Source organism: Poecilia latipinna, unplaced genomic scaffold (assembly GCF_001443285.1).
Source record: "Poecilia latipinna isolate Pla-1442-1.1 unplaced genomic scaffold, P_latipinna-1.0 Scaffold43, whole genome shotgun sequence".
NCBI classification, from domain to species: domain Eukaryota; kingdom Metazoa; phylum Chordata; class Actinopteri; order Cyprinodontiformes; family Poeciliidae; genus Poecilia; species Poecilia latipinna.
In genome coordinates, this window is record NW_015112659.1 from 98,385 (window position 1) to 123,468 (window position 25,084).

Consider the following 25,084-nt stretch of genomic DNA (forward strand, 5'->3'; position numbering starts at 1 on the left):
ACTCCTTTTCTTCCACTTTTTGCACCACACAATGTCACCGATGTTCTGCCGAACCGCTTTGCAAGTTTTGCAAGATGTGCTTTCAGAAGCGGGAAATGTTTGGGGGTAAAAATGCCCCTTTAAACAAAGTGCTGCTTCTTATCTGTGTGAGCCTGCAGGAAACTCTGGGAGCATTGTGTTTTAAGGCCTCTGCTTCCTGTTTGCCCTCGTTTCTCACTCGTTCGTTCTCTTCTCCTGTGTGCCTCTCCCCTCCGCCCCCCCTCTTTTTCCCACCACCTGCAGTGTGAGTGATAGACTGTATTCTCCATGGCAGGAGGACAACATCTGGTCTGTTCATGTTGCAAACTCACTTCTGTGCTTCACCTCTGACAGCTGCAAGTCACAACTCTGTTCCTCAGTCCAAGGTAAAATCCATACACAGGAAAGAGTCTTTAAATATCTCTGGATTCAAAAACTCGTTTCCTGTATTATCCTCTTTTGTCATAGATCATCTGCAGGGCAGCTCTTCCGAGCAAGATCAGTTCAAACACCCAGGCAAAGTTCACATGTAACTCAGAAAGGAGCAGCAGGTGTCACTATTGTGCTGAAAAAAGCTTTTGAGGCTTTACTGCCACCTCTTTTACCGTAAACATGTTTTGTGTCTTCATTCTCACACTCTCAGCTCATGAATCGACACCCAGCGCAGTATCCTGATTCCTGACACAGATTCACTGAGCTAATCTGCTTAGTAAAGGTCTCTGTGTGGCTTAGGGGGGAGACCATGCAGCACATACGCCTAATTCCACATTTTCATAATCAAAAAGATCAATTTGGTGATTACAGTCTGACTCCTGACTTGTGTAAGGTGGTCACCTCCAATACTTAACTGGTTAGCCACATGAGTTAATCCAGTTTTTATTTACGGTAATAGCAGCATACAATTTTGGATGCATTGAAAGATCATCCAACAATGGGGAAAATCTGTCAGATAAGTGTTAAAAGATTATGTTTCTGCTTAAGCCTTAGATCAACGGGACCCAATGCAGACACAATGGCAACATTATGGTAAACAAACCCCTTCCATAATGTTTATGGCACAATATCTCTTTAGTAAAGAGTTATTATGAACATTTACATATCGTTCAGTTACAAATCAACTGTTCATAGCCAATTTAAGGCCATCCCTTCTTAACCATCTCTTGATCATGAAGATCAAGGAACACAGCATACAGGTCAGGGAGAATGTTGTGGAAAGGTTTAAAGCCAGGTTAGGTTAGAACACCCCTTACAGAAAATGATGTTCCATCTATTATCCAAAGTAGAAAGAGCATGACTCAAATCCAAACCTGCCATCCAATTTGACTGACTGACGCGGCAAGAAAAGATTTGCTCCCAGAAGCAACCAAGAGGCCTGTAGGAGAATCAATTTATAGTTACAACATATACTTCTGAATAATAACTGAATCAAATTGTATAAGTAATTTATGGTACAAGAGGAGGGATTCCATACCTTTCTGACAAAGGACAGCAGGCAGACCCCTCACATATTCTATGGAGGGTAAAGTGGGATTAGCTGGCTGGTTCAGGACCCCCACTAACCCTTAATGGACCAGGAGTAACTAAACTGACAGAGACGCTCGCTGACCAACATTAAGGCAAAAATGAGGACAGGATGATTCACACTAAGCTGGTAGAGATATAAATTACACAGTCCTGCTAAAATAAAGTTATCTAAGATTATGCAAATGCATCGGATCAACAAAAGAGACGTAGCAGAACATCCTGAATCTCGGGATTAATGTAATTCATGGATGTGGTTTATGTTTTCCTTCCATAACTGGCTGCTTGTCAAGAATGTGAACAACTGCACAAAGAGCAGGGGTTGGGGGAAAGCACAGGTCTGAATTCCCATGAATCATTTGTGCAGTGACAATAAGGTGCAATAATTTGAGTTGATGTGAGAGGGGTATCAATATTGTGCCAGTATAAGATCTATCTAAACAATTTAATAAATTAGCATAAACCCCTTTCTGTTTTATTTTCTTTAGTTTTATGTGTTGATAAGCTTCTGCATTGCCATGCATACATTCATTCTTTAGGCTCTTGAGTTTTCTGAACTTTGACCTCATAAACTGCAGCAAACCCAGATCATTGAGATGCCTCTACAAGCTTGTAAAGTAGACACTAGGCATGATGGGTGCATCACTTCATCTGCCTCTTTTCTAAACCTGATGAGCCAATCACTCTGGAAGAAGGTAAGTCTGTCTTTTTTTTCCTAATTTAGTGAAGAAACATAAGAAGAATAGAGGGACTTAAAGAATAGTAGCATAAAAATTATATTAGTCAAGATGTAGTAAAAAAAATATTGTGCAGTAAACAACTACTAGAAGAAGATTAAAAAAAATGTACTCAAGTATATATAACTAGTTACTTCCCATCTGTGATTAAAATATACACTTCCTGAATCACAGTATCAGAAAGAAACAAAAATAACTGAAAAAACGTAGTGCTTCAAAAGTGACTCTTAGACATTTAACGCATGGCTGTTTTAAACGAAGCAAGAACAACGCAAATCAACATGGAAAGCTAACGTTACATCAAAGATATCGACTGAACATATATTTTGCTCTTTATTGGCTCCTTGTCTGTTGTTCTGGATTCATTGCACCTGTAGATACTAGTGGGAAGCCATCTGGATAAGTGAAAGATTTGGATTACACTGCTGAGTTAGTTTCAGATGTTTCCTGACTTTCCTGGCATTCCTGCACAGTAGACCAGGAAGCACACCCCTTACCTCCCTCTAGCACCATTGTCTTCCTAAATATCCTTTTGATAGAAGGTTTTGTTTGGTGTCATGGCCCATAAACTGAAAAAATGAAACAAAAACACAATGAGCCTGTGGGAAAGAGCTTCAAACTAATGACTGTAGCAATAAAAAAGGATTTCACAAATCTTTTGTCAATGAATCTTACCCACTCAGGAAGCAGTGCAAGGTAATTTTTCAACAAAAAGACATAAAAGAGATAAGTTAAAGGAAAGTCTTGACATTTTCTGGAAAACACAGCCATATTCCAAGCTGCATTATAAGTAAGTTTCAGAAAGGAATGGAAAATGAAAGCTAACAAAAACCAGTTGAAAAGTTATATAGGCTAACATGAGTTAGAATAACTTATTTTAATCAAAACATAAGACAAAAATAAATATGATTTTCACAAATGGGTTTTATTTTCATGCGTTATAATGTCTGGATAACAAGATGACTTGTTTGGTGCTGCTTAGCTTATATCACAATGCAAACATTTCTGACGGCATCATGAGCAAGTTGTTCAAAACATTAGCAAACATGTTACGTCATCATGTTGCTAGTTCATGATGACGTAAAGGTAGAGGAGACTTAATCACAGGTGTTAAGACCCAAGTAGTGGCATGCTGAATGTAGCTGAAGAAAAATTGTAAGTAGGGAAACAAAATTAGGTTGATAAAAAGTGTTTCTCAAGCAGTGAGGAAACTAATGAAGCATTAGTAGGCTACTTGGTTCTGTCTATTGTCAACACAGCTTCAGTCTTCCTTCTTCAGAGGGCGATATTCTACTTTTGTATGCTGGTGTAAAAGATAAACCTTAGTTTCTATAACATCAAAACCAGATGAACAGCTGTACAAAGCTAAAAATCACCTCCAGTCTTTTTTTCAGATCTTTCTGAAATGTGTTTGATTATTATAACATTAAACTTTATAAACCCCTCCCAAAAAATTACTTGAAAAATAAATGTCAAAAAATATAAATATTACTTCAATTCTTATGACAAACATACAAAAACAAATGTTAAATATCACCTGGTGCTCTCTAGACCTATTATGTCATGTCTACACAGTAGCTTTTGTTTCGTACCGATGTGTCCCTAAAAGATCATTTGCATTTTCACAGAAAATGCATTTTAAAAACTGAGCAACATTTTTACAAGACATGGCATGTTACAGTCAACTACCAAATATGAGAAAGCTTAAAAGATAATCTTTTATTGCAGTAGCGCCTCGTAATTAATATGCTAGAAAAATGCAGGTCTTAACCAGATTTAAGTTGCTTAGTGGTAAAGATATTCAACATCAAGAAATAATTGTTTTTAATACAATCCCAACAATTCCTTTAAAACAAAATAAAACTTTTTTTTTTTAAATCTATACTTAGATCACTTATTTTTAACCAGCAATTCATTTAACTGAGTCATTCTTCAAGATGAGAAAGAGAAGAGAACATGTTTTTCCAGTGAGCCAAAAGCGTACTCATCCTCCAAAGCTAGGTTTTGGCTATGAGAAAACAACTACCTACCTAACCCTTTCCACGGCTACCGTCAGAGCAATAGATAATATCCTTGAAACATCTGGAGCTCTGACAAACAAGGGTGCAATGTTTATTGTTTCATCACACAAAGAGGAGGATGGTAAGAGAAGTAAATAATATGAAACCTTGTGACACCTTGTGATCATCAAGTTTCCACAATAACATTTAGACACAATCTGTCTGTCACCTGGTTGTGAGGGAGGCGTCACAGAAAAACAAATTCTGACTCATATTCACTGCTTTAATCCCAAACACTTGAGTTGGATTAATTTTAAGGCATCCGCCCATCTACCCATCCACCTATCCACTATAATGACTTCCCAATGCAGAGTTACAGAGGAGATGGTGGCTTTCTCCAAGGGTCACTGGAGAGACCCCAGGCTGGGATTCAAAGCCAGGAACGTCTTGCTGCAAGTGAACCCTTCTGTCAGTGGCACCTCCCTGTAAACTTGAACCAAAAGATGAATGTAGAAAAGTACATTTGAATTACAATCTTATAGAAAAGATTGCATATGGCTAAGACTCTTAGGTGGATGATGATCCATATAACATAATAAGGTAGAAATGGCTTATTAGTATGAGAACCATGCTACAGTTCTCACACTGTGGTGTTTGTGATTATATCACATATCATAGGTTGTAGATCGTTTGGATCTGATCATGCAGGTCATACCTGCCAAGGACTCAGCATCTTACAGAAAATGTTTGGGACAGCTAAATAAAAGAGATAATAAGACAGGAGCCCAGAATTCTGGAAAGCTAAAGAGAACGGACGAAGATCCCTCTCTCTAAGTGCACCAATCTTAGTAGATGTTATAGTAGAGGTTTTGTTCGATTCATAAGAAGGGGTTGTAGAAAATACTAAAAGCATGAATAAACATAGGTTTGGCAAAGGTGATTTGGTAAAGCAAATATTTCTAATGTTTAGAAGATAAAATGGTGAAGAATGGCTGGCCTTTGATTTCCTACAAAGTGCCATTGTGCTTTCAGCACATAGATACTCTTCCTTTAGTGATGAAGTAGCCTTTATGAAGGCAAGAGTGGGGTGAGTTCCCAGTTGACCTCACAGTATAGAGTGCTGGAACTGGAAAGCAGAAAGACTCCATTAGAGACCGTATCACATTTTCTTTAAAACGCGTCCGGGGTGACCTATAACCTCTGCACTGACCAACCTAAGATCAAAGGTCAGGGTTCAAACTTGGTGCACATTAACATGCAGATGGAGAGTTAAAAATGCATCACATTTTTTGAGAAACATTAAACCATTTGTGCTGACATGCATATCCCAAGGACTTGACCTCTAGATAGTGTTGAAATGTTTATGCTCCTGCTAAATAAAGTCTGCTGTGTATAGAAGATAAAACATGAGATCTTATTTTCAGAAGAACTAGTGGCTTTAAAAACTGGTTTCTGCTGAGTGATCGATTGATGAACAGCTCAGAGTCTACCCCACCTCACCCAATGACTACTGGAGATCGGCACCAGCTTTCCACAACCATGAGGTAAGTAAACATATACAGTTTATTGGTTTTAGGAGAACTTTTTGCTTTTACCCATCATGCAGTGTTTCCTGTGTATTACAAATGCTTAGAGTGAAAACTGTTGATGTGATCAATACTTCCTCAGTACTTCCTAGTTTTATACAAGACTATTTTCATTTAATGTGACCTGGTGATGTTGGGCCTTTCTATCACATACCAAGGACCATGGATCCATTTGGTTATGCAACACTTGAAGGGATTATGTTGAAAACAAGTTGCCCTTGGCAGCGGAGTTTTAAAAATATACTTATCCCAAGTCAGTCACTATGATGATTCCAGACCAAAAAGATTGATGTCATGGAGTGGCCATCCCAATCCTTGTACCTTAATACTGTGGTTCCCAAAGATTTTCTTCTGCCCCCTAATGGATTACAATAAAATCCCCCATAAAAAAGAAAAAGAAAAAATCAACTGGGCACACATATTGTTCAACCAGACATAAACCTGTACACATATTTTGTTTTCAAACTCCACTGAAGTTTATCTCACACTTCAGGTTGCAACAAAACACACTACAAACCATCTTTACAGTGAAACACTTTTGTGCAACTGTTTTTTTATTATATATTTTTTTTTTTCATTCATCCATACTGCTTCCTGCGCCCCCTTGTTCCCGCACTTTGGGAACCACTGCCTTAATACAGCAGACAACGTGTGTGTTAATATTAAACATGCTGTTTCTGAAGTTGAACCAAGAAATGCAGAGTGACTGTGGAATGTGGTTCTAATGCCATGGGCTGGAAGACCTATTCAAAGTTGCTGGAAATATGTTGACACCCTGCAGAGTAGATAGTTCTCAGAAAAAGTGGGTGTAGAAATAAATATTAGTTCAATGATTCACAAGAGAGTTAAATCTCCAAGTATTTGTGAGCTTGCAAAGTAAGACTCAGACTTTACAGGGATTCTTTGTTGGTTTGGAGGGTAACGTGGTTGCAGTCGAATATTTTTTTTTGTCTTCACTTTCAGCATTTAATGCACAACTAATGATGTTTTAATTTGGAGCAGAATCTGCAGTGTTCATTGCTTTTGCATGAATGAAAATAAAAGCACAGAAGGTACTTGAGCTTCTGTGAGTCATGTAATCTGTTTTTGGTGAACAGAGTGTACTAGATTGGGTTGCATGGTATGTGGCACACATATTATTATCAAGTTGTTCTGCTGGAAATGACAAAGAACATATCTGTGTTGATTCAATGCTGTCTGTCAGCATTCATTGGGAGAGCTTACTTTAGTTTCACTAAAAACAATACTACCTTGTTGGAGAGCATTGAGTTGAGCCAACAAATGTTTTCTAACTATTGTCACCAACAGCTAAACAGCTGTTCCAGAAAAAAAAAAAAAAAAAAAAAAAAAAAAAAAACTACTATCCAATAAAACATAAAGTCTGTCAACATGGGTGAAAATGTTCCCCCAGGTTTTTTATTTGTCAGTCCAGTCTGAATAGAGCATTGCCTGCCCTTGCTCTAACCTTTGGCCAATTAAAGGTGATTTCAAAGGAGCTAAGTCTGAGTCACAGGTTTGAGAGGCTAAAATGTGAGCTTGTTTCTCCACTTCTGAAACGACTCATTTTCCATCTGAGCATTTGACACAAGTTTAGTTCCGTCAAACTCATAGCCAGGAGTGAAAACCTCCATCTGCCCCCCTCACCCCCCATATAAGCCTCTGTGCACTTTTCTGTATTGCAGCATGTCTGGATATATCATGTTCTTCAGGATATCCCTCTTGGTTTACCAGGAATTATCCCTCTGAGTGTTAAAAAGCCCCAGGGTCCTACAATACTCTCAATTGACCTTGGACATTATATGTTTTACATCAATACAAGTACAAACTTCACTGTATTTTATGGGGATTTTGTGGAATAAAGTAAAATAAAGTAGTTCATATTTGAGAAAAGGGAGGAAAATGGCATACAGTGAAGGCTTCAAAGGTTTGTAAATTTAATACAAACCTAATTTGCACAATCTTCACGACAGGCTTCCGGGGAAGTCCCAAAACAGAACTAGTTTTGTTAATCAGGTTGATTAATATGGTGCAGTTTCAGTGCCAAAATTATTGTGCACCCAGTGGTGGCTACTTCCTTGAAACCGTACCATATTAAAAGGTAACTGAGGTGACCAAATTTGTCACCAGGACTATTAATTGCCCTTTATGGACAGTTGAACTACCTTACAAAATTCCTCTGCATTCCTAAAGAAAGTAGTTATAAGTCCTGTTTGCAGTCGGCCACAAGAAACCGTTGCGCCTTTAAAAAAATCAAACTTGCATTTATTGTTGCATCTAGATTTTACAAAAACATTTTGTAGGTTCGTAATCATGTACAGCCAAAGTTATTAAGAGTCATTGTACAAGTCCCAAAGAGTCACAGGTTGCAGCCCCATGAACCAGAGCTATAACGGTTTAGATCAAACTACATGTTTGATTGACTCAGTCAGAAACTAGGTCTAAATGTAGTTGATTATATGTAGAAAGACAGTTCAAAACCTATGTTCACAAACTTAGATTTACACTTTGTTGTATACATAAAACTATGTGTTCTTTTCATTCCACTTTACAGTAATCAATTACTTTGCATTGGTCAGTCGCATAAAATCCACATAAATACATTGAAGTGTGTGGTTGTAAAGTGATAAATCGAGAAAAAATAAAAAGGATATCAATTCTTTGCAATCATTTTTGCACTTGACACATCACCAGTTAAAAACATATCTTTCTATATCCCTACAAGTGCATATCATGCAACCTTTAACCCCTTTCAGTCTCAAATGACCTTATTTTGACAAGTTTTTGACTTCCTTTTAACTCACTGAAATGCTTCTTTTAAGAGTCCACCAAACACAATAAAAAATAAACAAAATTGTAACTTGATAAACTCTTTTCCATGTCCACTACAAGACAAAAAGTCAGAATAGCATGTTGCAGTCTATGGTTTTAATGATAAAACAATCACCTTCATTCAAAATGCAACATTTTTATTCAAATATACTTAAAAGTACATTTTTAAAAGTGCATAAACACAAATTTAAAAGAAGTAGTTTTTTTTTTTTAAGGAAAACAAGTGTTCACTGCAGACCCTCCATATTGTAGTCAAAATCTTTCTTGTTACCAACAAAAAGAGGAATTTTTCACATGAAATCCTATGGTTTTTTTCATAGCACCGAATACCTTAAATAGTCAGAAAAATCATAAAAGAAGTCCAGTGTGATATCATTTAAGGTCCCCATTAAAGAGCTTTATGAGCTGAGAGTGTGATCTCTCCATGTGGGAAGATCTTTAACAGAGCTGCCTCGATGGAGAAAAGGTGCTCGTCCTCCACCTCCGGACAGCACAGCCTCATAAACTCTGCCAGCCGGAGCAGATATTCAATATTGTGGCCCGTTTTTCCACTGGAAATTGAAATTTGGGATGCAATCTCTACATCTGAGGCTGGACCAAGGTAGATGGGGTTGTCCGATGTGGCGATGTAGACCAGAGCTAGCAGAGGAGTGTGGCTCTTCTCTTTAGGAACAAATTCCACAATTTCTGTTATGTATCCTCCCAGCATAACCTCCCTGATGTTGAGGTACTGAAGGGACTCCTCCATGTGGGATTGTGACACTTCGTAGGCAACGCCCCATGTGCAGGCCTGCGCTCAAAAACACAGCAGTGTCAGCAGCAGTGCTACCTAGAACAAACATGCTATGCTATGATCAGACCTGATACATGACAGAATCCAGATTTACTATTCTTTCACGATGGAAGCAATACATAAAAATAAAAGACAGTAGAAAGAAACAAACTTGTATTTCTTTTACTAGGAAGTTAAGTAATCGACCAACTCAAAGAAGTACATAATTATGAACTGGAAAGAAAAATGACACATAACACAAAACCTGAAAGGTTTGACCTGCATGTGTATTTTATCCCTCTTTACTCCGTTGCCCTTAAATAAAATCCAGTGCAATCACTACCTTCAGAAATAACCTAATGAGTACACAGACCAAAGAACACACAAGCCAGGTCAGCAACAAAGACGTGGCTGATTTCAGCTATGAAACTAAGCTTTCATCAATGTTTTAATCCATGGCCATCCACCTAAAACTGTCATCAGCAACTTATGCTGTGTAGATCTTACACTTGGAAACTAAGTTTTAGAACTATAAGTTAAGTAAAAATGTTTTACTGTGATGCTCAAACTACAGTTAAGTTCTTTCTTTCTTTTTATTTCGCTCTTTCTTTGTTTCTTTCATTTTTAGGCTTTAAAGCAAAACCTACTGGGTTTCTTCTACTCTTATTAGATGCTCAGTTATCTATCTTCATTCATGTCTGACATGTTTCGACGTTTTACTTCCATCTTCCTCAGAAGTGCTGCTTCAGTACAACAGCTGTGTCGCACAACAACATTCTCTAAACACTTGGTTCTTTTCTGACATATCATACTTTGATATTACATGACATGCTTCTTTGCCAGAAGCCGCGTCATGACAGACATGTGACCTTTCATTGACCTTTCATCTGAGGGGGAAAAAATTATTCTACTAAAGAAGAAAATTATTCCTGCTCCAGATGTGAAAAGCTGGCAGAAACGTCAGATTTGCAGCTGTAACTTTGGCTCAGCAAAGTTCTGACTAAAGTTGCTGAGCAGACGTTTATACCACATATTTAGTTTGTGAAAAAAGTGAAAAGAAAGCAAATGAAAACCAGGTTAAATCTCCTTTCGACTTTACATTTATATAGAACTTTGTGTTGGCCTATCACATAAAACCACATTAAAATAAAATTAGGTTTTTGGCTGTAATGCCACGGTACTCACCTCCTCATCTTCTACTAGTGTGGCAACTCTGCCTGGCTGAATAGCAAAGATACAGATAATTATTATGTTTTATATAACACAATGTAATACATGTACATTTTAGTCAATGAACTGTATTCAATTCACAAAAAAAGAGGACAATGGCCTCAAAACTCACCTTCTCTTTATCCCCTCGATGGAAATCATCCCCATGCCAGAACCGTCTTTTGTATCCTTTAATGTAACCAACTGTCCGTCTTTTATAAGCAAAATCCGGCTTCCAAACTAAAGATCCGTAGCCAAAGATCCAAAGGCTGTTTTTTTCGTGTGCCATATCTAGAAGTTTCATCCTGATCTCTAGTCTCTAAAAAACACGAGACCTTCTGTCCACAGGTAGCTTCCTCTCTCTGATACGTCTTATTTTCTTCTGCCCATCCTGTCTGCTACACTTCACTGCTCCTGTTAGATAAGTGCTGATCCTTCATATCATCATACTCAAAGGGCTGAGTGTATTTTTTTTTTTTTTTTTTTTGCTCTGACTGTCCTCTGATTTAAACTCGTAGATACTGTCCGTTTCTCCACTGAGCTCAGGAGAAAAATAACACGTGGATTTGTTGTTGAGTGACCGCAGCTGCACAAGCTCGGCCAATAAAATTGCAGAGTGGGCGGGGTTTAAGTAACGTAGCCTATCATGAATGAGCAGTGACGCAATCGAAGTTCATGAGGTTGGAAAACATTGAAGTTGAGAAGAAAAAGCAAACACGAAGTTTAAATTTAAACACATATGTTTCAACTTATATATATATATATATATATATATATATATATATATATATATATATATATATATATATATATATATAGGATATATATATCCTATATATATAGGATATATGATAGGATATATATATCCTATCAAAAGGTAGGATATATATATATATATATATATATATATATCCTACCTTTTGATATTTTTGCCATACTGACAATATTTTCACTTTTAAATATGTTTTTACACTATGCGAAAAATATGTATGTCTTTATGGCCATTCGTGAACCATCCGATCACCTATCGCTTCCTAAAAGTGTCAAACAGTGAATCCAAGAGGCTAATCACATTACCTATAAATAGCTGGGACTGATATATTGGTGCTCTCTAAAGCTCATTAGGCGTCTACATCAATCCGTCTAACCTCATTGTGCTCATGCCGGCTGATGCATGTCACACTTCTCCTCTGCTTGTCACTGTGTGTGGCATCTCAAGGGCTGAAATAGAAGACAACACAAATCCTGCCCCCCAAGTGGAAAGCCTCACTCTGAGAAAGTGCTGGATCTTAAACTTGAGCAGAAATATTTAAAATAAATGTAAGTTGAATTTTTTTTTTAGATTTAAAAGGTAAATGAGCGTAACATTTATAGTGCTCATCTCCATAGTGCTCATCTCCAGCCATAATCACACAGTTGCAGAAAGAGTACTTGATTCTTTCTAGGAAGTTCTAAACAAAAATCCAAGGCTTTCTGTTTTCATTTCTTGAAGCCAGAGGCTACTATTCTGTGCAGGAAATCATAATTATTGTGTGTTGAGCGTGAAGGACGGAAAGTGAGGTTACAAATAAAAAGTCTGCAAATGTCTCTGTCAGTAATAGGTGGGATTTTTGAGTGACGGAGACAAGAATTAGACTCTGTTTAGGTTCCATCTAATTATTTGGGAATAATGTCAAGAAAAAGCTTTGTCTGTCCTACCATCACAAATGTGAACACATGGAGTCTGCTGAACTCTGCGTAGACTTTAACTGGAACTGTGCGTTTTTATCAGGTAAGACTAAAAACACCAGTGGGATTGGCACTGAATAGAAGATGAATGTGTAGAAAGACAGCTATTAAGCATAGCAGATGACATGTAATACTGTGGGCCTATATCAGGGAAATGGAGTTAAGCAAGGTAACGTTACCCTAAATAAAAAGTCAGATTCTTCTAAAGTTTGTCAGGTTGAAATTATTCTACTGCAATAGAACTGAATGAGGACTCCCCCCCCCACCCAAATCGTCACCAGGTTTGCTAAGACATGTGACCAGCAGTGTGCGCAGCGATAATTTTGCCTTCGTTTTCTTTTTCCTAGAATATGACTGATGTTAAGAACCATAGTGGTAAAGGTACAGCAGCTGCTACATTAAGTAGTAAAGCATTAAGACCATAAGGCCTCTTTATTGTCACATACACACCTTTAAAGTAGATATTTTCATTTGAATGTTTTCATTTACAATCTTGTCCACTGAATGGATGCTTGCACATTGTTTTCACATGAAACTGACACAACGCCACTATGGACACAGTATGACAAAAGCTACCGGGGCAAATATTAACGCATCTATGAGCCGCGTTTCAGGTCAGCTGACACAGACAGAGCTTACGGACGATTTAATGTAAAATCTCTACTTCGACCACAAGAAACTCACAGACAATCCACAAATAAACAGTGTACCAGATATGTGTTCTGCATGTCTTTTTTATAGCAAAATAAAAAATATATATAATAATAATAATATTAATAAAATAAAACACAAAGAGACAAATTTGCCATTTTGGTGGCATCAACTTAAAACACATCTAATCTCAACATATAAATATACATTATATACAAAACAATCTTATAAAACATAAAATGATCAGTGCTTTGTATAATTAAATTACTACTGAAATACTAATCTTACAAAATAGCATTATTGGTTCAGCAATTTCCACTGAAGGCGTCCTTGGTATGATAGTCACTTCACATGTGTCTTTGTCTTTATTGGGGTGAGTTTGTATAAAACAGACAAGGCCCAGTCATAAGTTTCCCTGCATGGTATTTTAGTGTTTTTTTGTTTGTTTGTTTGTTTGTTTTTGCATCTTCTGATCAATTATAGTTACCACCAAGATGCTGTGCAAAGAAATCAAGATAAGGCAGGGCAAAAATGGTTTTCCTACACACAATTAAGGCTTTTGTGATCATACATTCTTTATAAAAATAGATTTGTTTTACAGAATCCCAAATATGTCCCTCACAAATGAACCGTTTTCAGTAGTTTTTTTGTGTGTGTGTGTGTGTGTGTGTGTGTCCTTCTTTTGTTTGCATAGTACAGTGCAGGTCAAAAAGAGTAGAAATAAGCCTGATTCATGCTACAGCTGAATTATGTGAGTGTTCTTCCCGTCCTAATCAGCACAGAAACAGTGACTTCTCATTGCTTCGCGGTTAAGCTGGACGAAGCAGTGGAGGGTTTGAGTTGCAACAGTCAAAGGCGGATCCATGAGCCTCGGTCTGTACATTCTCAAAGGCTTATTCGCTTCAGTTCAGTTATAGTCAGAGAGCACATCCAGTTATCAAGTTTTCAACAGCAGCATCTTGCGTTTTAAATAAATCCCAGTCTCTTCACACGTGTAAACAGTCCGCAAGGGATCCACTCTTCACAATAAGAAACACGTTCTGATTATTATACCTGGAAGAAACCAAGACAAGTCACTTTTAGTCTAAGTTGTCACATGAAAATACAAAGGTAAGCTTTTTTTTTGTGGGTTAAGAGCTGCATCTCCTTAATTTACAATGTCACTTAGTACCTCAAAAAAGCTGAGTAATACCCCATAAAAGTGAAAACAATATTTTAACACAGAGATTTTGTTGTGACTATGTTATGAAATACACAATCATTGGCAATAATGATGATTTGACAGTTCTCCATCAATAACCATTGAAATCAGGGTAAGCCACAAAACACGGCTGTTCACAGAGTGCTTTTTCAAGGGATATAAATGGAAAGTTAAGTGAAAAGAAAAATGCGTGATTGTAAAAAGTGCACAAACAAATCAACGCGTCAGAGTCTGGAGGAAGAGCACAGAGGCACTAAGTCCAGGTTTCTTGAGGTTTAGTGTGAATTGTCATTAGTTAATGATGCTTTGGAGAGGCATGCCATCTGCTGGTGTTGATCCACTGCCAATTTAAGAGCTCTGCATGCTTCGTTCTCCTGACAAGCTGTATTAAGATGTTTATTTCTATTTCCAGTCGGACATGGCAGTAGCTCACACTGCCAATAGTACTAATAGCTGGTTTAATGACTGGTTTTGATTGGTCAGAAAACTGACCAGACCTAAACCTCTTAGATAATCTAAGGAGTTTTGTCAAAAGCAAGATGAAAAACACCAGAGAAGCATCCTGGTTTTAGGTCACTTTCAAAGCAATTTCCACACCTCAGCTGAGCCCACAGGCTGTTCTCCTCCATGCCACATTGGATTGATGCAGTAATTCATACAAAAGGATTCCAGATCAATGGTTTGCCATAATCATCAAAACGAATAGAAATAAATATTTTAAGTATTGCTTTACGTCCAATAATACATATAAGTTCTACGTTTCGCATTGAATTACTAACATCAACAAATTTTTCTATAATATTCATAGGGAAATGCTTACCTCAGTTGCAATGATGCATTCTTGCCTCTCCTCTCCTATTACAAAAACAGACTGATAGACTGACTCTTTAGAGGAGCATATTGTTGATATTCTACAGTCTGACAGGTCACTGTGAAATACAAGATGCAAGAAATTAGTTACTGAATTCATAAATGATGAAAAACTTATTCCTTTGACAAATCACACCCTCATTTCATATTGTCGTTATTGTTATCAGTTCATTACTGTTTGTGGTAAGTATTTTAATTATTTTCTTTAGATAGATGCACATAGAAATGTTGAAATCTACTGTATTATTCTAATTAATTTGCCATTATGTCCAGGAATGTTTGCACTACCCCCTCTTTCTTTTGATTGGGGTTGTGATCCCTATTTTGCTCGTTCAAAACGTCTGAAATGTGACGCATTAGGATTCCTGATCAAACTAAAATGAATGCTAAGCACATTACTGATAGGTATTTACTGAAGCCATATAAACCCAGATTTCCTCACAGTAAAGTATGAGTAGATTATTAAAATCACCTTAAAGCACTAGTTGTCAATGTTATATTTTTGCGGCAGATGAAAAAGTTGGGTCCAGACAATATGGCAAATGAGTGAAATGACCAGAACCCATCAAGATATCTCTGGGATGGCTTATTTTTCTCTTTCTGTGTCCTTACCTGTACATTCTACTCAAATGTTTTCTTTCTTCTAATGTCTTTTCACAGTTTTCATCTTTGCCCAGGAGGGACAGTTCATCCTTGTACCTCACGGGGGATTTGTAGTCCAGCTGATAGCTGTTGATGTACTTATGGTTAGACTTTTCCGAGGGACAATCCACCTCCAGACCGATCTTCTTGTTTGTGTTCTTTAGTTCAACAGAGGAGATGAGGTTCTCCTTCTGAAAGTCCATCCTGGAGCTATTGTTCATCGTCTTGGAGTCGAGCTCCTTGTCCCTCTGCTTTTTTTTGTTGCATACTATCACCACTGTCATGCAGAGAAGGACCAGAACAATAACCAGACCAACACCCAAGCCGACGGCAACCAAGTTCAGCTTTTCGCTGGGCTCCGAACTGGTGTTGGGACTGGAGGTGTCCGCTGAGTGCTGGTTGCTGTTCTGACACTGGGAGCCGCTGTAGTGGGCAGCGCAGAGGCAGGTGGGCTTGCCTGTGGGTCCATAGGTGCAGGTTCCACCGTTGAGGCAGGGCATAGAGGCGCAGCGGTTCATGGGTCTGTCACAGTGGTGGCCCATGTACCCCGGCGGGCAGATGCAGGTGTAGTGGTTGATGCCGTCTACACAGGTGGAGCCGTTAGAGCATGGATTCCTGGCGCATTCATCGATGTTGATCTCACAACGCAGCCCAGAGAAACCTGAGCGACAGCTGCACACCCTGAGGTTACCGTGAACCGCACAATGTCCACCTAATGAAGCAAACAAAATGGCACAGCAAATCATTTCAATGCAGTTATTTAGTATGAGCACATGAATTAATTATTTGGGCTCTGATATTTTTATCCTCCTGCCTACATGCAAATTGGGTTTCTGGTGAAAAAAAAAAAAAGATCTTTGAAGACCCAAATTGAAAATGTTGTCCTAAAAACTAGGATAATAGCAGAGGCTTGTACTGGTTGTTCCACATCTGTTTCATTTTGTTTCGATTAAATTTAAAATTTAAGGTGAATAATTTATTACATAAATCTTATTTATTTTTAGTCTTTTTCAATTAGATTGTAATGTAATTATTGTTGACTTTTTCGCCTCCTGGTGGTGCAGCATGGGTACTACAGTATTTACGAGACAATGTAAATGTAAATGATCAAATGCCATCCTCCTGCAAATCTACAAATTTATATATGTGGGATGGACAACTGAAACTTTATGAGGGCTTTATTGTATAAAAAAAACAAATCATAAAACCCTCACTAAAAATGGCATGTTGGTGGGTTTAAATTGTTAAGGTATTATCATCAAATCAGGAGCACTTATTTGATCTGCTTAAACACCGAAACAACGAATAGATACCTTTAAATCCATAAAATTTGCATTTCAGAGGTTACAGTGTCAGAAAATGCATCACTAGAATCCAATTTACATATGCAGTATGCAGGATGGACAAAAAAAAATAACTTTTTATCGTTCATGGAAGAAGAGACCTAAATATTAAAACTGATGCGTATCTCCTGGATCCAGCTGTAGCTCATCCACTCAGTTTTAAAAAAACAACAACATTTGTATAAGTGTACTCTGGGTCTGAGGCTGATGTTTTACCGTTGACGCATTGCAGCGATGTACATTTATCCACTTTCTTCTCACAGTTGAGTCCAGTGTATCCAGCTGGACACTCGCATATGTAACTTCGCCCATTGTCCTGCTCTTTGCACTTGCCACCCTGGAAGCAAGGCCTGTCCGCACAAGTCGGTATCCGGTGTTCGCAGTGTGGCCCTTCAAACCCGTTTGGGCATGTGCATGAGTAGCCCGTCTCTGAGTCCTGCAGAAGAAAAAAAGGGGGGGGAAAGAGTTTACTAAAAAAATTTAAATGTTAATTTTTTTTTTTTTTTATTGTATCTTGCCCTGACAAACTCCATTCTTCTTAGTCTGAATTCTATTTCCAGTGCATAGTCTGTGAACTGGGTCATCGACTGACTTGACAATCGATAGCATCCTCCTGGAGCTGCAGATAGACCAAGGCGAAAACAAAAACAGGAAAGCCTGTGTTGTGGGAAAGGAGAGCAAGCGACTTCCGGACTCACCACGCAGCGGCCTCCGTTGTGGCAGGGCTTGCTGTCACACTCCCTGACCTCTAAGTCACAGTTCTCCCCAGCGAATCCTGGCAGGCAGGCGCAGGTGTAGTAACCCTCGCCCGTGTTCATGCACGTAGCCCCGTTGGCACAGGGTTTGTGATTGGTGCAGTAGTTCAGGTCTGCAAACAATAATAATAATAATAATAACAATAAAACAGGGTGGACATGTCAGACCGCTTTGCTTTATCTTAAACATCCAACATCCTGTTGTTTTTGAGAAAGAATGAGCACCTTGGTCACAGAAGATGCCTCCCCAGCCCTCCTTGCAGGTGCACTGATACGGCTCCTCACAGGTACCGTGTTTACAGGACGGATGGAGTTTACACACATCACAAAACAGTCCCTGCCAGCCCTCTCTGCATCTGTTCACACATACAACATGACAGTTGGCTCAAGCATAAACTTAAACTCACACATAAACAAAACTCAGAGGAACAAATGAAAGAGCGCAGACCCTGAGGTGTTCTTCTTACAGCATTGTTACTCTTTAACGGGGGCAATTTTTTTTTTCCATCTTTAATGTGACATTATATATTATCACGCTTTAATACTTACATGCACTCTCCTGGTATTTGACAGGTCCCGTTGCTTTCATTGCAGCCTTCAAGGCAGATGGCTGAAAGTGGGAATTAAAAGTTTTACTTTGTTCATTAAGTATTTATATAAAATTATGTTAATAAGCATTTCATCACGGTATAATGATCTCCAACTATTATATGTGAATCTTTCATTGCAGGCCCATTATACTTGCTCCCTTGTGCTGTACTGATTTTGCGCAGCTTTTACACCCTGTCAGCGTGCTGCTGTAGCGCAGCAGATGCCTGTTTGCAGGGACAGCTGCACCCATTGTTTCTAGAGGACGGTTCGAGCCCCGGTTGCAGCTGCTGCCCCGCGCCGTATCAACAAAAGAAACCCTCAATTTAGTGGCGCGTGGCGTCCGATAATGCCGCGATTAACCCCAGCGCGTGCTGCTGCTTCGACCACCGCGCGGGATTAAAGCGCACGCGCCCAGAGAGAAAGTTAAATTAAGGCTCAACAGCAGTGGCGGTTCTTGGATGAATGAAGCCTGGGGTGAGCCATTTCTTCAAGAGTAAAAGTTTCAGAAATCTATAATCAATAGGTAAATATTCAGTCTAGTTTTTTTTTTTTTTCAGTCCATATGTTGCCGTTTTAACACTTGAAGAAAACCTTGAAGGTTTTGGTGCACCAAATATAAAACATATTTTTAAGGCATTGTTAAAGATTAATTATTTACCCATTTGATCTTGGCATGTTTTATGGAAATAATGACGCACACCATCTGGAACAAGTTACAACTCAGTGACTGTGTTACATTGCCACATACAGGCCAACCATATTTACTGTTAACGTTTTGTGTACTTTCTTGTGGATCACGATGTTTTGAGAATTCTTCGAGAATGAAGAAGAATTCCAAAGATTGTTTTTGAAGGCCTAAAATAGAAGATGTGAAAGCTTTGAAGTCACTGTGAATTTAGCTGTCACTGTACTGTAATCTCCATGTGTAACAGAAATGTTTGGAAATAGGCAAAACTAATTCTATCCTATCGGATTCTGCCTTTTGAAATTCAGCCGCTGTTGAATAATCCACTCCAGGTTTGATTAGTGTTAGAATTTAAACTAGAAAAAGTTACATGAAGTGAAAAGTCTTTAAGAAAACTAAACTATACAATAACCCTTCAGTTGGCCATATCATACTAAATTGGAATCAGATGCCTTGTTTGCCTTTGCATGACTATGTAATATTTCAATGCATTTACTGCACAGCACAAGGGAGCCCACTACCCATTGATTGAACATAAAAACAAGCAACATAAAAGTTATCTGTGTGCAAATGAAATGTATATGCAGGGCACCCTTCTGACATAAGGACACCCTGAGCAGAGAGCCATATCACCCACATCCACAGCTCAGTTGTATCTTAACTTATCACCCGCTGAATTAATTTTTAAGATGTAATGGTTTTTGTAACACATGAAGACTTTAGACTAAAAATGTTGATTTCTCATCAATTACAATCAAATGCATAAAAGACAAAAGAACAATTATGAACACACAGTTCAAATGATTGAAAGGTAAATCCACATAAACTATTAACATAGCATCTTTACATCCTTATTTCAACCCGTCATTCTCTAAATCCATAGTCAAGACAACCATCCTTATCATAGTTGAGCTAGAGCAAATCAAAGTGTTTGTCCTCATTCACTCTGGCTTACGTTTATCGCAGTATTCCCCCTTCCATCCTGGCAGACAGTCTATTTGTCCATCAGGTGTGCAGGTGTAGTGGCCAAAACGGTCGTCTCTTGGAGTGCATATTTTTGAGCAGGTGGCACCGTAGTAATTTTCTTTGCAGACGATTCGATATGAGTACCTAAGCTCCGTCTGCGTCCCCATCCCCGTCTGTTCAACCTGGGTCCACTCAGGCCCTATTTCCAGCTGGCTTTGAGTGGCAAAGGAGCTAATCAATAATCCAGGGTTGCTGGAATCTGCGGAGAAAAAAAGTAACGCATAAAATGCAGTTGTTAAGCTCGCAGTTGGTTATTTTAGAGGATGAAACTGCGTTTTTCGATGTCTTACAGCAGAGAAAGTATGAAAAGTATGAAATCCATGATTTTTCTAAAAGTTCATATTTCAATTTAAAAGATGCAACAAGCACAATATTCGTATGGAAAATATTTCCTTGTAAAAACATAGACATTGAACAAACATTTGACACCTAGTCCAATCACGGCTTTGTCTCCCTCTAGCGGTACAAACGCAGCAGGTATCTGCTTACCTCCGGGCTGCTCCGCTGCAGGAGAATACCAAGCTTCAATAACCAAAGAGAAAGCACCCTGAGGAGAGAGAAATCCTTTTTAAATCACGAATAAAACTAAACGAAGATTGGTCAACAATTTATTCCGTGTTTCATAATTAAGTACAATTATTGCTGTTCATTTTCACACACAAGTGTGAAAAGTATTTAAATATTATATTTAGACGTGCTTTCGGCAAGAACATTAAGTATAATAGTTTGGCTCTTACGTTAGAATAAAATTTATAACCAAATGGATTGTAAAGTCATAACAGAAAATTCAAGGTGAGAAGGATATAAATTAACGTGTATTTTTTGTTAGTTTTATATGTAATTAATCTATATTAAAAATGGGGTATTTTATGCTACTTTTTTTTAACGAAGTATAAACAATGATAAATAATAATTTAATTAAATTCGAGGAGTTCCTGACGTTTTGCCTTAAAATGTGACCAGCGCGTGCGTGCTCTCACCGGCCAGGTGAAGTTGAGCGGCAGCCGCACGGTAGTGTCCGGCTGGATGCTGAAGGAGTCGGTCCCCAGGACAGGTGTGCTGCCTCTGCCGAATATGCACCTTCCAGGAGACACCTCCTTCTGGAAGTTCTTCAGACAAACCCTGAAATAAGTCCGGCAGCCATCCGTGCTGCAGCTGCGTCCGTTTGCCAGCAAAGCTTTTGTGTTTTGAAAGTGGTGAAGATCTATCTCGAACACGCTTGATCCCAAAACCTAAGAGGGAATTAAGAGTGAGCGCAGAACATATAATATGTGTGTCTTTTTCATATAAATATAGATTTTTTTCAAAAATATACCTGAGTAAATAACATCATAACAATTGCGATGATAGAGGTGAACCAATCGGCCATCCTTTAGAGTTTTATGTTCGTATCCCAGAAATCAGTTCACCCTCCCACACAAAATGTTTCAATTCCAAATAAAAAAAAGAAAGAAAGAAAAGATAAAAAACAGAAAAAGTAAAAAAAAAAACTGAACTCAATAAATTATAATCCTTCTTCAAAACCCTGTTGGGATAAAATCCAGCTCCGCAATCCGTATCCAGAAGAGGGGACAGAAAAAAGTTCAAAAAGACCGAGTTATCTATCCAGTGCTAGACGTTAAACAATCGTCAGTAACGTCAATATCCACAAGTGAGTCATTCTGCGGTCTTTATGTGGCCCATCCATCGTGCCGGTCGGCGGGAGTCTGACTCTGCTGTGCTGATGCGGGGCTTGTGTTGCCAACAGTGATGAGAGCATGTGACGGAGCATCAGCGCATGGTGGCTCCCAGTGAGGGGCGTCTGACCCTTCCTGCTTTATATATCTGCAGTTAACACCACCCACTGTCCTCTCTACCTTCCTTTCTGTTTGGAGTGTAAACATCAACATATCCAGTGCAAGTCTTTATAACAATGTCTTTAAATTCACCTGTTTTCACAGATTCCTCCTCTGGATGTACAGAGAGCATTGTGAAAAAGAGCCACAGCCTATTGTTTGCAATAGACTAACACAGGGCAGGGCATATTGTGAAGCTAAAGAATAATTATACATTTAAATGCTTTTTAAATGAAATCAGAAAAATGTGGTGTACATTTGTGTTAAAACAACCTTTTAAATGTCTCCACCAGCTTTGCATGTATAGGGAATTTTTTTTCTCTCCATAAAATAGCTCAAGTTTAATTGAGACTGGATAGAGAGTGTTTGTAAAGATGACTTTTCAAATCAAAGTATCACAAAGTATGAGTTCTTTTAGCTGATCCAAACTAAAAGATGGACATGCTTTGATCTAAACCATTCCACTGCAGCTCAGATTGTTACAGCTTTTGCTTCCCTGTTTTTAGCTCCATCTGTTCTCATCAGATCTTACCTGTTTCTCCATCACTCTAAAGAAAAGCGTCAGCCAAGTGTGATGTTTTCACCACCGTGTGGGTGTTCATTGTGATGCATATGTTTTGTAGGTAGGCTAAAAAGTTCATCTTCCGACTAGATCACTTTTTTCCTCATTATTTTTTTTTTATTTTTTGTTTCCATGGTGCTTTTTGTTCACTAATATTCTTTAATAAACATCAGGGATTAGATTAGGCAGTGTTGTATTAATTTGGTGACTACTGGAAGCACATAATTGCACAGGATTTTATTTTGGGGTAACGCAGTACAGATATCATAGTGTGGATATAAATTTAAATAAACACCATACTTTTCAGAGTTTCCTTGTATTTTATACTTATTCACTATTTTGTGTTGGTCTTTTAAATGAAGTCCTAATAAAGTGCATTGAAGGTTGTGCCAAAAAAATGTGACAAAAAGTAAAAAGCTCTAAGCGGAGGGAAATCTTTTCCAAACTCCATTTTATTTTTTTTTTCACAAGAAGGAAAACTAAAGAAATTATGTTTCAGACCTCGTATTATTTCTTTGTCTTCTTCGTGTTTATTTTAGAAGATAAAAGAGGACAGAACTCTATATAAGATAATGGAGCCATACTGTAAACACTTGGTCCGTCTTAAATCAGCTGAGAAACCCCGATTTGAGAAACTTACTGATGCATAGCAAATCAAAAACAACTGTTACTCTTCTCACTGTAAATGTTTGGAGACTTATACTTCTTATAGGTAATATTATACCACCAGTTCTGCCACTTTGATTTATTTCTCTTTCTGAATGGTTTGGAAAAGCCATCCAAGCACGCTTACGTGCTATGAGAGGGAAAAGACGCCATACGTTTCGCAAAAAGTTGTTTATTGTGCTTATTTTTAACAACAAAAAAAAAATCAAGTTGTTCTTACAGCACCCACCATGCTCTCAGATTGTAAATTAAAGCTGATATTCTATCCTGCATGTCGCCTCAGACTGTTTGTTGACCTAACATGCGCAAGAGCCATGTTTAAAAAATAATATTAAAAGCCATTCGTCTGCATGTGTGTTGTTCCAAAAGGGATAAAGAAAAAAAAAATGAACTCGGAGAGGAGTATATAAAGGATGTTGAGTAAATAAATCCAAATTCCATATGGATGTTTTATCACATAAAGGCTCATGCAGGGCACAGACTTTGTTAACTTTATCACCCCAGCAGCAGAGCCGCCTCTCTGGGAGGATTTACAGTGAGGGAACAGGATTCGACGAGCGTTCCCCGACCAAAAAGGTGTGTGGCTTGAAACCGCCCTCCTGCCGAGGTGACTTCATGTCTTACCCCCCACCTCTGACTTATAGGTTTTGAGGTTTGACTTCAGAGCACGAGACAATGGACTATTGAGTGAGCAGCAGCGTGAGTAAGAGGCCCGGACATCTCATAACTCTGTTGCATTGAAGTATTTGCCGTTCCCACCATTGACTGTACCACACAGATCCTGTGCTGGATCAGCTTAGCCTTCTGCAGCGGTTAAGGCACGTATTCCTGTTCTGGTTTGTGTTCAGAACTGACCTTAATTCACTTATCTGCAGGCCAAATCACTAGTTTATGAAGCCGCCAGAGACTCGAGAGCTTCATCAATCTCTTCAGATATGGGAGAAATGCGTAGAGTAACGGTGCCTCCGTTCCTGCACGTCAAAACATACATATACTTTAATATTTGATGGCCTGTGGGTAAGGTTTCTTCTTCTGCAGCTCAGGTTACATTTCCATGTAAAGCAAATGGACTGTGCTAAACACGCAGTGATGCTTGGTTTGGCCGCGTGACGAAAAAACACTGGCTTGGATCTGATATGGAGAAGTGCCATGCTGGTGATGCATTCGGGCTCCCTTTGTATATTTACATATTGATCTGTGTGATTTTTATCTCCCTTTTAATATGATTGTAGCTATGTAAACAAGGCAAAAACCCTGGGCCTGAATTAAAAGCGTATTTTAGTGCGGGGGTTATTTACTCCAGGCCAATGCAAACAATACAATAACAGGCTCCTTTTTCTGGCTAGAACAAACACAGCCTTGGAGACAGACGTTGGCCCACCGCAGCTCCATCTGCAGCTTTGTGTGGAGCATCATTTTTCTCTCTGACACTGTTTTGTGAAGCTGACTCCTGATTGTTCTACGTCTTCTCAGCTGGCATCGAACCCTGAAAAATAACATTTTGATTCGGAAGTGAAAGGCGTTGAAGGGGTTTGTGTGAACTTATTAGGAAACTTGCTTTTAATGAGAAGCCGTCTGCCGCAGTTGTTTGCTTATTTGAAAGACTAATGCCTGTTCCCAGACAGGCTTCATTATTACAAGTTATAGTTTCTTAAAACATGTTTGAAATCTCATCAGTCACAAGATGAGTTGGTATTTTTCCAGGGCCTCACAGAAGCATTAATCCTCCTTGCACCTTTTTTAAAAAAAAATGCTTTTGTGTAAAAAAGCCACAAACTTTAATTTGTTTTGGGGGGGGGGGGGGCTTTTTTGGGAAAAAACAAATATATATTTGGGGAGGGAGGGGGAAAGGGAAAA

The 25,084-nt window shown here is 38.5% G+C and overlaps 2 protein-coding genes and 1 long non-coding RNA gene across 3 annotated transcripts; 1 reads left to right on the forward strand and 2 right to left on the reverse strand.

Annotated features, from left to right (window-relative positions):
• The first annotated feature begins 296 nt into the window (after positions 1-296).
• LOC106957411 (uncharacterized) lies at positions 297-629 on the forward strand. The gene is made up of 2 exons (XR_001426945.1): positions 297-404; positions 487-629. It is a non-coding gene; the product is annotated as an uncharacterized LOC106957411 (long non-coding RNA).
• Positions 630-8,704: 8,075 nt separating this feature from the next.
• Positions 8,705-11,246, reverse strand: LOC106957378 (glutathione-specific gamma-glutamylcyclotransferase 1). Its single transcript, XM_015048698.1, has 3 exons — positions 10,806-11,246; positions 10,649-10,684; positions 8,705-9,481 (listed from the first exon to the last, which is right to left on the reverse strand). Exons 1-3 carry the CDS (start codon positions 10,974-10,976, stop codon positions 9,080-9,082), a joined length of 609 nt encoding a protein of 202 aa, XP_014904184.1. The 5' UTR covers positions 10,977-11,246; the 3' UTR covers positions 8,705-9,079.
• A 2,250-nt stretch (positions 11,247-13,496) lies between these two features.
• Positions 13,497-21,944, reverse strand: LOC106957497 (delta-like protein 4). The gene is made up of 11 exons (XM_015048876.1): positions 21,480-21,944; positions 21,145-21,396; positions 20,654-20,711; positions 20,094-20,363; positions 18,412-18,472; positions 18,088-18,218; positions 17,806-17,975; positions 17,324-17,543; positions 15,735-16,476; positions 15,073-15,181; positions 13,497-14,104 (listed from the first exon to the last, which is right to left on the reverse strand). The coding sequence occupies exons 1-11, from the start codon at positions 21,531-21,533 to the stop codon at positions 14,099-14,101; spliced, it is 2,073 nt and encodes a 690-aa protein (XP_014904362.1). The 5' UTR covers positions 21,534-21,944; the 3' UTR covers positions 13,497-14,098.
• Between the last annotated feature and the right edge of the window lie 3,140 nt (positions 21,945-25,084).